Genomic DNA, 15,766 nt, shown 5'->3' with positions numbered 1-15,766 from the left:
TGCTGCAAAGATGGGCTTCTAAAAATGGGCCCAGGGTTAAGGCGTGTCATGGGATTAGGCTCTTAGCACCTGTCTTAGCTCTACTCAATCTGAAATAAACACCCTTAGAAGGACTCCTCCGTAGCTCTCTTCACTAGTGCGCTGTCTGCTGTAAATGCTTTGCTTTATTAGGATGAAGAATGCTATGGAAATACAGTTTTCATCATTTCTTCTGCTAGCGCATTTCTGCTTTGGTATGTATTCATGAAAAGCTTTGAATTTGGATGTGACTATGGCGATTAAATATTCCTTTAGTTGATTATGTTATACTGTTGACTGATGTATTTAATCTTGACCACTGTTTTGAACTTCTTTAATGTTTCTCCCTCATTTGCATCACCTTTATTCCTGCTTGACAGTAGGAGGTGAGCAAATACAGACTTGTCTGAAAGAAAACTGCATCTAAATCTAAATTCATTTCATAAATGAATTTATATAGTGAAATAGATTTGCTAAAGCAGGGGATGTTGAGGCATTTATGACGTAAGGCACCTGTAATCCCAGACAAGTGGATAGAGAGAGTCATTAGTGTTATTACGTTATGCAGTGTGTGATCAACCCGATGTCAGTAAAATGGCAAATATTGTGATAGGTACAGTTGTTGTACTTGTCTTCATAAGTCTGGTTACGTTACACTGTTAATTGAGGTATGTTAATCTGATTATTATATATTGTAGCACAGATTGACTACGCACCCTATTTCTATGATAATGGGCCCAACAGTAACAACGGTAATATGGCACTGTTCAATCTCCCAGAGGATACACCAAAAGGTAAGGTAAAACTTTTGTACCATCTGATTAGAAAACTGTTTGATGTCTCCCTGTCTAGGTGTAAACAGTATTAACATGGCCACTGCTGTTTTCCAATCACCAAGTGTCTTGAGCTTGGTGCAGGGTGGGCGATTTTGCCCTTTGACCCTTGTTGTTGATTTTGGTATATTACTGAAAGTAGGCTAGAGATCATAAATTGGCATATTATACTGTTTCAAATGGACTGTTTATGTTATTCAAACAAAAAATCGAAGGCCCCATGACTTTTCCAGTTGCTTGTGATTTAGCTTGGCATAATGAGAAAAATGTATATTAATTAAAAATGCCCATGGAGTCTTTTCCAGATCTGGAAATAACACTTTTAAAATAGTCTTCCTCATCTATCCAGGTTTTTCAAGACATTGGGAACCTTGGTTCCTCAAAGATGAAAAACAAAAACAATTGAGGCGTTAAATTAAAATAAGAAATATCTTGATTTTTAATTATTTCAACTTATATTAATGCATGTTTTGTCTTATTTTAAGTCATTTTAAGCCACGTGTAGCTTTAGATGTCACATAAATTCAACTCGACTTGAACAGAAATAACTGCTTATAACTGTACATTACAGGAACACAGATATATGTTCTTAATGGAACTGACCCCGAAGGCCAGCCAGTAAAGTATGGAATGACCTTTGAACCCGGACACAAAGAATATTTTCGTGTTCATCCCAAATCTGGAGCAGTAAATCTAATAGAGGATCTCGACAGAGAGGTACATTTGAAAACACGTATCAAGTTGTGTTATACATCAAGATGTTATACATGTGCTGAGAACATTACCGTAAAACTCCATCTGATATTACAGGAACAAGATGAGATTGAAGTCTTTGTCAGTATCTCAGATGGCCTTAATAAAGTAAGTATTGTTGATTTATGAGTCTTATCCAGTGATCCAGTGTATGTGGTGAGTTTTGTAGTGACTGTCTTTCTAATGCTCTGGTGTCGTGTCAGGTAGTTGAAAAGGTTTCGGTTATTGTCATGGATGCCAATGATGAGAGACCACGGTTTCAGAACATGCCTTCCATCTTAGATGTGCCAGAGGTGAGGAATCTTGTCTCAGAGAATACATATTTAATTATTCTTTACTTAATCATTTAGGATCCAATAGAATATGTTTTGGAAAATGGCAAGCAAAATGATTTGGATTTGAATGTGATGTATGTATCCTGTATATGTGTGTTTGCACAGAACACTACATCTGGGAGCAGCATCTACAAAGTGCAGGCAGTGGACAGAGATGCTGGCTCAGGGGGATCAGTCACTTACTTCCTCCAGGTAACATGTGGCATCCATTTAAAACATCAAACATGAACTCAAGGTCAAATGAAAGTACAGGATTACTTTTCCCTCTCTTTTCACCCTTTTGTTCATTACTGCAAAGTCTTTGATAGAATAACCATATAAACTGGTCATAATTGAAATAAATCTATAAGCACATTTGAAATTGCATATAAAGGGATCATATGATGCTATTTGAAAAGTTCATTATTTTGTTTATTGGGTGTAATAGAATAGGTTAACGTGCTTTAAGTTCCAAAAAAACACTTTCACATACTGTACATTATTGCAGTACCTCTATTTCCAGTCTGTCTGAAACACGCCGATTTCTACACAGCCCCTCCTTCCGTGCTCTGATTGGACAGCAGACCCAGTGCATTATGAAGCGTGTGTCTGAAATGTAACGCCCCTTAACATAATTGGGAACTTCAGCTTTTTAAGGCCTCTAAAGCATTTGTAAACACAGTTAATCAACAATAATGTTGTTGGTTTTTTACTGAACCTGAGTCAAAATTTTGAAACTTTGAGCATGTCTTGAGCAGAACATTTCACAGTGGTAATCTTTGTATATAGCCAGTGCTCTCCTAGGTTCAGGAAGCTGTCTGTAAAATGTGCTGTGCATAAGCTTTATAAATAAATCTTATCCTCTGATTAACCTCTGAAAGCAAAAGGAGTTTTGCTTTTGCATCCAAACACAGTGTCTCCGTGACATGATGACCTCGCCTTCTGTCTTTGCGTGTGCCTTTGGGTGAGAATTATGCTATTATTTTACATTGTGACATAGATGTTTGAGGAAATAATATCTGAACTTCAATCGAGGCTTTTTATCCAGGTCTGGATCCGATCTAGCAGATCTTATATATGCACAAACAGATACATTACACACTAAAGGAAAAGGAAAACATTAAGAAGCATCAAATGATCCCTTTAAATGTGATTTACAGCACAGGCTTGCTGTATGGTTCTAGATAAATTACTGCTACAGTAGACCGCTTCAGTCTGGACAGATGAGTTTTATATTTCCCATTACGACACAGTATGGATATTTCACCCCTTTTGCTTCATACTATTCACAAGCTTATAGACATATGGAAATCCATATAGAGTTACATTAGAATCTCTGTGTTTGTTCTTAAATCCAGAGCAGTGAACCGAGCACAAAGTTTGCCATCGACCACCATAGTGGCGTGCTGAGGATAAAACCAGGCGAAGCCCTCGATTATGAGAAATCCCGCACACATTTCATCACTGTGGTGGCAAAGGTGAGAGGGAGTGGTTTTGTTCTCCTTGTTTTAACAGTTCAAGCTTAATTCTTCCATTTTCAGCCTTTATCTGCTCTACCAATCATCATTTTAATCATTTGGTTATTATTAATTTGGTAACACTTTACAATAAGGTTCATTAGTTAAGCATTAGTTAATGTATTAACTAACATGAACTAACCATGAGCAATACATTTGTTACTGTATTTACTAATCTGCGTTAACGTTAGTTAATGAAAATACAGTTGTTCATAGTTTGTTCGTGTTAGTTTACAGTGCATTAACTAATTTAACAAGATTTTAATAAAGTATTAGTAAACATTGAAATTAACATTAACAAAGATCAATAAATGCTGTATAAGTGCAGTTCATTTTTAGTTTATGTTAACTAATGTAGTTACCTAATGTTAACTAATGAACCTTATTGTAAAGTGTTACCATTATTTCTTGCATTATAATGAAATATGAAGTAACACTAACTTTTGTTTTCAGGATGGAGGTGGCACTTACAAGGGCAAGCAACAAGTGATGTCATCATCAGCCACTTTGACGATAAATGTGATTGACATTCAAGACACTCCTCCTGTGTTTGTTGGAACTCCTTACTTTGGTTATGTCTATGAGGTCTCTTCGCCTGTGAGTATTCATCGTAACACTACACCAAATTTCTTATGAACACTAAAGGACCACAGTGTGATTAAAAGCAATTACAGTCTATCATCTACTCAGGTCTAAACATTAACAGTATGTGTCATTTATAGCGAAACTGACCTCTTAAAAATAAATAATCATTATAATATATAGACACACTAAAGTTTGGGGTCAGTAATATTTTTTAATGTATTTGACAGAAGTCTCTTATGCTCATGAAGACTGCATTTATTTGATCACAATAAAGTAAAAACTGGAATATTGTGAAATATTATTATTACAATTTAAAATCACTGTTTTCTATTTTAATATATTTTAAAATGTTACATAGAGTATCTAATACATTGATTTGATTTGAACATTTCCTTTGCTGCTTAGTATTTTTGTGCAAAATGTGCTACACTTTTTGAACAGAATTTATTTCAAATCTTTTGTAACATTATAAATGTCTTCACTGTCACGTTTGACCAATTCAATTCTTATAAAATAAAAGTATTCATTTCTTTCAGTAAGTAAATAATAATGCTCTATGGTAGACGTTACAGTCTGAACCTGCTTAAACAATAGCACAGATGTCGCATTTTATCTGAGCAGCATGCAGCTTAAATCAGCTGGAAAAGACTGTACTGAGCTGCTGTACACATGCTCTCAAGACAAGATAGCAGATCCCCTATATCAAATATCAAGGAAAAATTACAGGTCAATGTAGATTTCTAAAATACATTCAAACATATTCTCCTTACTTTATCTGCTAATGTTACCCTATTGCTTTTTGAAAAAATGCAACAGCTTTCTCAGATTCACTTTTTTACCAAAAATGAAAATACTTTGACAAACTGTGTCGTCACCTTTAATTTTATAGAGATTTATACAATACAGATTGTTTCAAAGCAATTTTTTTGTGATAAAAAGGAAAACAATGATTAAAAAATGCAAACATATTTCAATTCGGCTTTAAAAAGAAAAAAGTGTCATTGTTCAGCTGAAGTCAGTTCAGAGTTTATTGCATTCCTTTGTAAAGATCATCAATTATCAAGTTAATTAATTGTGCAAAACTGCAAACTTTACTGCTCATTGTCTAAGATCTAATTACAGGGATCTATTTACAGGGATCTGAGATATTTACAGTTTTTGCCAAAGATGGAGACATGGATAATCCAAATCCAATCATGTATTCAATAGAATCTGGTAAGTATTATTGGTTAAATGGTTGGAAATGCATTTATTTTGCACATCTTTTTATGGAAATGAATTTCATTATGACGTTTCACTTAACAAATTTACAACCAATATATTCAGGAGCAGATGGGGTTTTTGCCATCAATAAAACCAGTGGATGTATCACTCTGAAGGTGTACCCAGCAGACCTGAGGAGAGAAGTCTTTAATATTAAAGTCAAGGTTAAAATCCTTTTTTAAACTCTATCTCTATTTCTACTGTATTGTATTGTATTGTATTCTATTTCAAGTTACTGGACAATGCTTCACTCTGATCTCTGACTTGAGACAGAGCTTAAGCCAATTTCAGGAATAAGCCAATTACTAAAATCTATCTCTGTCCATGCTATTTAGTTACATCTCTTTTAAACATGCGTGTCCTCATTACTAGACTAATTCAAGCCAATTAATGCAACAAATAATGTGTTATAATCAGTAATTTCTTCCTTTCTCAGGCTTCGGAGGTTAGTCCAGAAGGAAAACGTTTGGATTTTGCAGTCACCACGGTGACTATTAAGGTTGTAGATCTGAACAACCATCCACCCACATTCTTTGGAGAGAATGGACCACAGAACGTGTTCGAGTTAACTATGTATGAGCATCCTCCAGAGGGAGAGTTCCTGAGGGGCTTAAAAATCACAGTCAATGACTCCGACCAGGTGGGTACCATTTGTTTCAGCAGCAGGTTACAGGCATGTCATAGCTAAAATTACTTTATTTAGACATTAGAAAAAAAAAATCTGGCTATCTGTTTTTCATTTTAAGAGAATTTGATATAAGCTGATTGAGTGTTACAGTAGTTTTGTAGCTCAACCATTATTTAACAATCATCAAGATAAGATGCCATTAATTTAATGTATTACTTCCATGTTTTCTATGAGCACTGTTTAGTCATTGTTGAATATTATTATCTATGTTACATAAATGACAAAAAAGCACCCAAACAAGCAGGTGGTCCCTTTCAAGCTGTTGTCATATTACGCAATAATATTTATAGTTACTCAGTATTTAGTCACATGATATGCAGAATTCATTACACAAAAAAGATCACATGGATGAGCACAACCATCATCCAGCAATTATTGTTTGCCATCCATTTAAAATGTCTTTAACTTATTCCATTTCTATGTATTTGATAGTTCTCTATATTGGCTCTACATGAAAGTTTTGTGTTACAAAATGTGTTTATACTATATGCTTTTTCTCAGGGATCAAATGCAAAATTTCACCTCAGATTGGTGGGCCCAGGCCGCATGTTACGAGTGGTCCCTCAAACCGTTCTGAATGAAGCCCAAGTCACCGTCCTTGTGGAGGATTCTGCTGCAATGGATTTTGAGAAATCACAATTCCTGACATTTAAGGTAAATAAATATTTATGGGAACTGTTTAAGAAAAGTATATTATACAGTATTTGCTCAATTCTGAATATATGGACGAATAATGAACCAACAAATTTGTTGCATATGTTATGTAGTCATCAGGGCCAGTGCCATGAGGGGGCAAGAAAGGGCATTGCCCCCTCAGATCTGATTTGTGCCCCCTCAGTTTCAATTTGTCGATTGATTTTAACATTTTTTATGGGTACGATAACACCGGTGTGATTAGAGCGTTCAGTGCGTCACTGATAAATTCAAACATGCTTTCACACTTTGGCTGGCACTGAGCCAGAGATGGACACACTCAGTGCTTTTTATATATCACAACTATTCAATGATTTATTCAGTTCCACTTGCTTTTATGTATTTCGAAATGGATGAATTTACATGATGTAAATTCGACAGATGCGATTCTCTGAATTGTGGTGCAAACTAACCATGTTGGCACCCATCGCGTGTTATAGATCAACTAACATGATTGTAATAAAGGTGTTTGAATGACAAAACACATTCACTTCCATGTATTTGACAATCAGAATATCATATAGTTATATATCATAATAATATAATGGTCCCACTTTATATTAAGTGGCCTTAACTACTATGTACTTACATTTGAATTAATCATTTGATATAATGCACTTATTGTGTACATACATGTTTTTACATTGTACTTATATTTTAAAAACACCTGCATGTAATTACATCTGTAATTAATTTCTGTTATTACATTTATAATTACACTGTTGACCCATCCCTTACACTTTACCCCTACCCTAAAACTACCCATACCACCAAAGCTTTCCTTAACCTTACCCGTATCCCACTTCAATAGCAGCAAAAGTGTTTTGCAACTCAATACAAACCCAATAAGTACATTGTACTTATTTTTTGATGTAAGTACATAGTAGTTAAGGCCACCTAATATAAAGTGGGACCAATATAATTAACAAATTTGTGAATATTTTGAATAAAAAAGTCATGAAAAACAGTCATGTATGTTTCAGGGAAACAGTGGATGTTGTACTTAAATTTGACTTTAAAGTGCAATCAAATACAGAATTTCGCAGGGTCTTTCTCAGGAAATGGTGCAGTTTTTCAGGAACAGGGTTAAACCTGAACAGGCTTAAATTGAAAATAACAGGCTTCAAAAAAAAGTGAGTCAAATTATCCATTTTCTCAGAAATATCAAACAAATGTTTCATATCAGTAAAAGTAATTATCTTTTTTTTATATACTGTGAAAGTGTAATGGACATGAAAATTGGCTTCTAGATATACAGTTACTTTTGCATTAAATGCTAACCAAAATGAAATCTATCATGTTATTTTGTTAATTTTATCAGTAATGAGGACACAAATGGCCTGAGAATGACCCTACATTACTATCATCAGTAATATTCTACCAGTTGCAGAAATGTGTTATGCTCATTGTTTCCAGCTCCTCGCTGTAGAGATTGACACACCTGAGAGATTCAGTGCCACGGCAGACATAATCATTCATCTGCTAGACACCAATGATAACGCTCCAAAATTCTCCTCTGATTTTTACGTCGCCCGGATTCCAGAAAATTCACCCGGAGGATCCACTGTTGTGTCTGTGACAGTGAGTACAGAACACTCTAGACATTATAAACACAAAAAAGATTAACATGTTTGTCATCCTCTCCAGACTCTGCTCTGTTTATGGAAAAAGACGCATTATACGCATTATTAATCTAAATATAACATTTTAGGGGTTGGATCAGAATCCCAAATCATGCTCAGTATGTGAATGCTTGATAAACAGTCTATTACGTGGTAAGCTGCCAGATGGCTATCATTTTCATTCAGTTGTGTAACGCTAAAACCCCAGATTTGTGCTTTAATAGACAAAAATATCATCATGAAGTGGTCATATTATTATAGCATTCAGGTGGCAGAAACAATCTCTTTTTTGCGTCAGAATACTCAAACAAAATGGTACAGATTTATTTGTTACTGATCATGCTTACTGATCTTTTTTGTTTTGATACTGATCATGCTTATTTCAAAATATTTTGCTTTTTATTTTAATTTCATATGAACAAACATCATAGTGAATCTAAAATCAATATAAGGTCTTAAGACATAAAATACACTACTGTCCAAAAGGGGTGATCAGTAATATTTTTATTCATCATTAGATTTATCAAAAGTGACAGTAAAGACATTTATGTAACAAAAAATAGTAATTAAAACAATAATAAAGTTTCTGTTCATCAAAGCATCTTGAAAACATACATTACAATATTACAGTTTCCGTAAAATTATTAAGCAGCACAATGGTGTTCAACTGATAATAATAAAAAATGTTACTTGAGCACCAATTTGATTTCTGAAGCATCATGTGACACAGAAAACTGAAAATCAGCTTTACCATCACAGGAATACATTTTAAAATAGAAAGCAATTTAAATTGTAATAATATTTCACAATGTTACTGTTTTTACTGTATAAAAAGAGACTTTAATGTTTTCCTGACTTAGTTATTCTCCAAATCTAACCATTACGCAGGTACGATGCTAAACTCATTTCTGTCAGGATATAAACTTATCCCACTCTGCCCTTCATCAGTGGATAGAGAGATTGAACCCTATTGAGATAAACCCTCACCCTGTGTAAGCAAGTGCTCACCACATAAGAGTTATCCTGTTTCTGGACTACAATTTGCTAAATGACCTGCCGGATTTTGACCTTGGACATAAGGACAAGCTACAACCAAGGCAAATAATGATTAACAAATCCCACATCTCTCCTAATGTTTTGCCTTTTGGCTCAAAACGTCATCTGTTCTGTTACGTAGAAGTTGGCATCTCAGTTATATATGAGAACAGATGTCAGTTGATGACGTTTGCTCCTTATGCTCTCTGCAGGCCACAGATCCTGATTCTGGTCTTTGGGGTGTGGTCAAATACTCCATCTATGGCTCAGGAGCGGACCTGTGAGTACCCTACCCCACATTTACTGTTGTTTTCCTTCCTTTTCAGAATGTGTGTGGTCTTTTTAATGCCTGAGATCCTTCTGACGAAATGCCTGCCAACTGGAATAAGCCACACACACACAAAAACAGTTGCTTATGCAACATCATTAATACCAAAACATAGATTATTTAGTGAATGGGAGAACAGAAGGGATGTGAGCTCACCTCGATTCATCACACACAGCCTACAGATTCTAAAGCTAGATAGAATTCAACTTCCAATAACTTTCTATGTTGTTGTAAGACCTGCTTTCTAGCTGTCCTCAGGACTAGCTGTACCGAAGTGGATCCGATTTTCTTTTCTTTTATTAGATTCCAAAGGCAGTGCTCAAATAGCTGAAATATTCTTGCCTTCTTGGGACAGAGTTCAGTCCTCCCGCTGTTCTCAGCTCTTAATTCAATAAATCTCTCTCAAGCTTCCCAAACCCAGAGACAGATTCATGACCTCTGATAGTAACATACTTGTTATATTTTATAGAGCATAAAAGACATAAATATAACTCATATGAATGTGTAAATGATGGATTGTTGGCAGAACAGGCATGTTAAATCTTTGCGGTAAGCTTCCTTTTTCCTGCTGTGTGAACTCTCTCATTGGAAAGGCTGAGTAAGCGTGGGATCTTTTCTGCTTTGTGTCTGCCAGACAGACCACACAGCCTGTTAATAGCAGCGTATGCCTCATTTTATTTACCTGACAACAACACCTCTAAATTGTCAGTATAAAGTCTTTTGTATGCAGTTTCATTTATCAAATTATTTCATTGTCAGTATTTAATTCATATTTAATGAACTACACACTTTGTCAAATGACAGCAATTTTTCTCCATACAGAATCGATGTACTAGAACTGCAAAACTAAATTTCATTGCAAACAAAGAGTTACCAGGCCCTCCATCTTGGTTAATCCACTAATGGGATTTGAGCAGGAAATAGACTGTTCTCCTTTTCATGTAACAGCCCCACTTAAAGGTGCAGTGTGTCATTTCTGCACATTAGCTGCACCAAATGGAATAAAATGTATAAAATAAATAAAAAATAATAACCAGATAGATTTTTCAAACACTCATCCATCTTCCAGGGTTTGAACAAACAGCTGTTGTTTCGGGTCAGTCATAGAGAGCAGTACATTTTTTGTTTTGTCACAATATTTTTATTCAGCAAGGACATATTAAATTGATCAAAAGTGTCAGTAAAGACTTCTACGATTTCTATTTCAAATGAATGCTGTTCTTTTGAACTGTTTTCAACATTGATAATAATATGAAGTATTTCTTGAAAACCAAATCAACATATTAGAAGGATTTCTGAAGGATCACGACACTGAAGACTGGATGTATGACTGCTGAAAATTCAGCTTTGCCATAACATGAATAAATATATTAAAATAGAATTAAAATAAAAATGGATGGAAACAGCTTTTTAAATTTTTTTCTTGCAAAAACATTAAAATAAACTTAAAGGATTAGTTCACTTCTGAATGAAATTTTCCTGATAATTGTCATCCAGGAAGTTCATGTCTTTCTTTCTTCAGTTAAAAAGAAATGAAGGTTTTTGATGAAAACATTCCAGGATTATTCTCCTTATAGTGGACTTCAATGGTATTCAAAAGGTTGAAGGTCAAAGTTAGTTTCAGTGCAGCTTCAAAGGGCTTTAAACAATGCCAGATGAGGAATAAGGGTCTTATCTAGCAAAACGATCGGTCATTTTCTTAAAAAAATACAAATGTATATGCTTCATAAACACAAATGATCGCCTTGCAAGTGCTTCCACCATTCCGCTTTCCGTATACTTTAAAAAGCTTATGCTGTATGTCCTACGCCTTCCTTATTCTACTTATGGAAAAAACTGAACTGGCGTTGCGTTCGTTCTGTAAGTTGAATAGGGAAGGCGTAGGACATACAGCGTAAGTTTTTTGGAAGAATACGGAAAGCGGAAGCACTTGCAAGTTCATTTGTGTTTATAAAGGATATACATTTGTATTTTTTTTTTAAGAAAGTGACCGATCGTTTTGCTAGATAAGACCCTTATTCCTCGTCTGGTATCGTTTAAAGCCCTTTGAAGCTGCACTGAAACTGTAATTTTGACCTTCAACTGTCTGGAGGCCACTGAAGTCCACTATATGGAGAATAATCGTGGAATGTTTTCATCAAAAACCTTAATTTCTTTTCAACTTAAGAAAGAAAGACATCTTAGATGACATGAGTAAATTATCAGGAACATTTTATTTGAAAGTGGACTAATCCTTTAATGACCCCAACAATAGTGTATGCAGTAAGGATATGATGTTTTATCCTGATGACATCATAACAAGAAGTATGCATAACAGTTTTCAAAAGGAGAGAGTGTGTTCTCAAAGCTTTAAATCATGTTAACATCTCCCTGTACAAAAAGCGCTGTGTAATCCTGATTTTTTTCCAATAGAATTCATTTCCTGTCTTTTTTTTTTTTTTTTTTTTATGTAGGTTTTTCATTCAGGCTGATTCTGGAATCATCTACACTCAGCCCTGGGCCAGTCTGGATGCCGAGGTCAAATCCAAGTATAACTTCTATGTGAAGGCCGAAGACACTGAAGGAAAATACAGCCTTGCAGAAGTCTTCGTCACCATTATGGACCTCAATGACCATTCACCAGCGTTTGATGAAAACTCTTTAGAGAAAACAATGGTGATTGGTGCACCAGTGAAAATAGAGGTTAGCAGCTATTTTAAAGACTATTTGAAATTTTGTTCTTCCAATAGAACACTTGTGTATTTGTCAGTTGTTTGTGTTTGATGATTGTAGGCGATTGATGAAGATGCAGAAGAGCCCAACAATGTCATTGAATACTCCATTATGAAAGCCGACCCAGACATATTTGACATTGATGCAGACACAGGAGAAATAAAGCTGAAGCCTTACATCAAGTCCATGGACATAGTCCAGAATATCACCGATCAGAAAGACTGTACCTGGTCTGTGGTTGTCCAGGCCAAAGACAGAGGCTCACCATCCTTCAGCACCACCACAGTGATAAAGATTGACATCACAGAAGCGGTGAGTGGTTCTTTATTAGTGCTTGTTTTACTGAGAATCCTATTCTTTTAAAAAGTGTAAAAAGTAAGTTTATTCGTTTTACAATTCAAAACACCCCAAAAAACACTTTTCTCATTAATGCATTTTGACAGTCATGTTATTGCACTTGTAAGCCAGAATTTAAATATATCTCTTCAATGCATGCTAAAAAAATTTACATGGAAATATTTAATCTGCACTCTCACTATTTTATCTGTATTGTGAGAAAAAGTTTTTGTTATTGTGTGCTTTACAGATCAAATCCAGATTGATTTCATACTTCTTGAGTCTGAGAACTCGGCCCTGGACTGTTTTCAGCATTTGTTTGAGCATTGTAGTCCTCGCCATCTGTCTGACCGTTTTCATATCCACCATAATTTTCTGGAAATCTGTGAAAAAGTCCCGGGTCCAGCCAAGGGGCAAGATCAGAAAGATTATTAGGAGGCCCTGACCATGAGACACTTTGACACCGACACCAATACTTAGCTTTTTTTTCCTTCAATGACTTTATTGTTGTTTAAAGGCAAGTAAAATGTCTGTAAAAGAGTACACAAGCACAGTTAAAATATGTATTTTTCAAAATAATAGCTTTTGTTCTAAACGTATCAGTCACCAGTTTCTCCATTCTGTCTATATCGTACAGTAGATGTTTTTGAGATTATGACAATGAGGCAGCATGGTCTTAATTCTGGGTGCCCCATTCAACCCTTCTGATCTTGTCTTGCTGTGCAACCAGACTCTGTTGTAACATATAAATTCATTTCATCAACTCATTTTCAAACTGTCAAATTCATTTAAATAAACACCAAATCAATTGCTATCCATCTGTTCTCAGCTGTCAAGTTGCCATGCAGTCACGCTCTATTTATCCAAAGTAGTAGTACTATTTCGCTTTGTTGACTGCTATTAGCCACTCTGGGAATTATCTGCCTCACTTTTACTATGTGTCTCTGGTCAAACACAGAGAAGCCTAAAGTATATCATCCTTGAGTCCTATGGACTTGATTTCTCTTTGTGCTCTTTTACAGACTCAACTCAAGGGACCTTTGACGTCCTTTTTAATGAAAAGTAGGGAAAATCCCATGCATTTCCTAGGCTTGATCTGTGGTGTCATTATGATCATGGTTTTTGTGACAGTCTTGATCTCTACTATTATATACGTGAGAAACGTCAAGTCCAACAAGATCCTACCCTCCCGTCGCATCATACGCAGGAAGCGTAAACCCCGGAGACAAGACGACTTCCAGCAACCGTTCAGAGATGAACGAGAGATCCCTACAAGAGACAATGTCAACTGTAACAATAACGTCAAAGTGTATTCTCATCATCGAGCACCTCCGTCGCCTCCGAATGCCCCCATCATGCCCCCGCCGTTGCCAAGTCATCATAGACGCGGTGACCGCGAGTGGACGGTACCTACGGTTTCTGCCTCGGTGGCCTCCAAGACAAAGAGAAGATCTCAAAGGGGTAAAGACAATCCTGTCAACACAGCACTGGTTTCTGAGCTCAAACTTAGACTGGAGCAGAAAAACATGGCCAACCGATACTGATTGTGGTGAAAAGCATGTAGAAATAACAGTGTTCAATGGAGAGAAGACATGTCCTTCTGCTTAATCTCTGTCGTGAAGATTTCAGGCAAGATTTGAGCATGGACAAGATCTCAACAGGACAACTCTGCTACTTACCGTATGCATGCAGAGTTCAGCTGGGATTGCAGGTTGAACCAGGTGGAGAAGGGGGAAAGTGTCACTTGCTAAGACTAATTAATACCCTGCTAATCAGCATGCTAAGACCATGTGTACTGCCCTCTTCTGGATGGAAAATAATTGGTTCACATTTACTCTATGCTTCTCTGACATTTCTCCATCTGTGGATACTTTTCATCAAGAAATTACACAAAAGTCTTTTTTAACTGTGCATAACTGGCAAGGAAAATGAAATATGCCTCAACCTTGTCAACTTTTTACTCACTAGATGGTTTTTAAAAGGGAACAATAGTTTGTTTTGTTTTTTTTCCCCCGAAACTGAGAGCGAATGAAATGCATTCTAAGTCTCATACAATGTCTTTGGACCTTGACTCAACATTTACAATGCCAAATTCTAAACATTAATTTGCTGGTTTATTTGGTAAATGATTCTGATAGGCACCTGAAAACCACAAACAGATGCAATAATATACAATTGAGTAGGCTAAATTTAGCTTCCTATGCTTCAGTGAGGAAAACCATACATTTTTTTTCTTCCAATTTAATGTATATTGTCATTTTTCATGCAGTTCAGTATTAAATGTAGAATAATTGATGTGATCTCTGTTTATATTCAAACTTTTGTAAATAAATGGACATTTCATTAAAATGTGTTGTTTCATGTGGAGACATTTTAAGTATAGCAAGAATTTATTCTTATTTGTGAAATGGTCCTGTGATATGAAACGTTAATCATATAGCCTTGTGTTTGTTGTTTCTTTCTTCTATGTAACATAGGATTGAGAAAAAATATTATTTCCTTTACTGCCACATTTCATCATATGGGCTGATAGTGCAGTTGGTGACCTAAATTGTTTTTCTGTTTATTTAAAATACAGATTTTAAAACCAAGATTTATTTTTCAAATACAGATGTTATTTTATGAATAATGTGACACCGACAGTTTTACAAATTTTTCAGAAACTAACCGCGTGTCATGGTGGTTTGGTTATTTTAGCACGTGCTTGTTCTTTTGGGGCTTAACATCAAGTTCAGATTTGGTGATCACATTAAGATTTATAAAACAAATTATGTGTTTGCTCTCTGGCTTTTCTAAATCTCTAAACACGGTGTTTATATATCCAAAGACACAAACGTACTGTAAAAGTTTTTAAAGGTGAATGCTTTTCAATTTTATCATGCTCTTCGTTTTTAAAACAACCCCTGCACATGAGACAAAACTGCTGTGATGAGGAAAGTCTGTTTTCAGATAGTAAAAGCAGCACTGGGGGGTAAAAGCACAAATGACATGGAATTATACTCTGTAGGAAGCAAGTAGGATTACTGGGTTTTTTAGAGAGGATTACAAACAAAGTAAAGTGCGCTGATG

The 15,766-nt window shown here is 35.5% G+C and overlaps 1 protein-coding gene across 2 annotated transcripts; it reads left to right on the top strand.

Moving 5' to 3' along the window:
* The first annotated feature begins 528 nt into the window (after positions 1–528).
* Positions 529–14,960, top strand: cdhr1a (cadherin-related family member 1a). 2 transcript variants are annotated; one of them, XM_067385304.1, is made up of 16 exons: positions 529–812; positions 1,423–1,568; positions 1,662–1,712; positions 1,808–1,897; positions 2,045–2,131; positions 3,277–3,396; positions 3,889–4,032; positions 5,157–5,235; positions 5,347–5,447; positions 5,720–5,923; positions 6,473–6,625; positions 8,081–8,245; positions 9,534–9,601; positions 12,103–12,331; positions 12,422–12,673; positions 13,720–14,960. In XM_067385304.1, the coding sequence occupies exons 1-16, from the start codon at positions 776–778 to the stop codon at positions 14,239–14,241; spliced, it is 2,448 nt and encodes an 815-aa protein (XP_067241405.1). In that variant the 5' UTR covers positions 529–775; the 3' UTR covers positions 14,242–14,960. The 2 variants fall into 2 exon arrangements, with proteins under 2 accessions (XP_067241405.1, XP_067241406.1); XM_067385305.1 differs by lacking the exon at positions 13,720–14,960 and adding an exon at positions 12,948–13,500.
* Positions 14,961–15,766: the final 806 nt, after the last annotated feature.

The sequence above is a fragment of the Chanodichthys erythropterus genome, chromosome 5 (assembly GCF_024489055.1).
Source record: "Chanodichthys erythropterus isolate Z2021 chromosome 5, ASM2448905v1, whole genome shotgun sequence".
NCBI lineage: Eukaryota > Metazoa > Chordata > Actinopteri > Cypriniformes > Xenocyprididae > Chanodichthys > Chanodichthys erythropterus.
The sequence above is the reverse complement of the archived record's forward strand: the minus strand, read 5'-3'. Positions and strand labels throughout refer to the sequence as shown.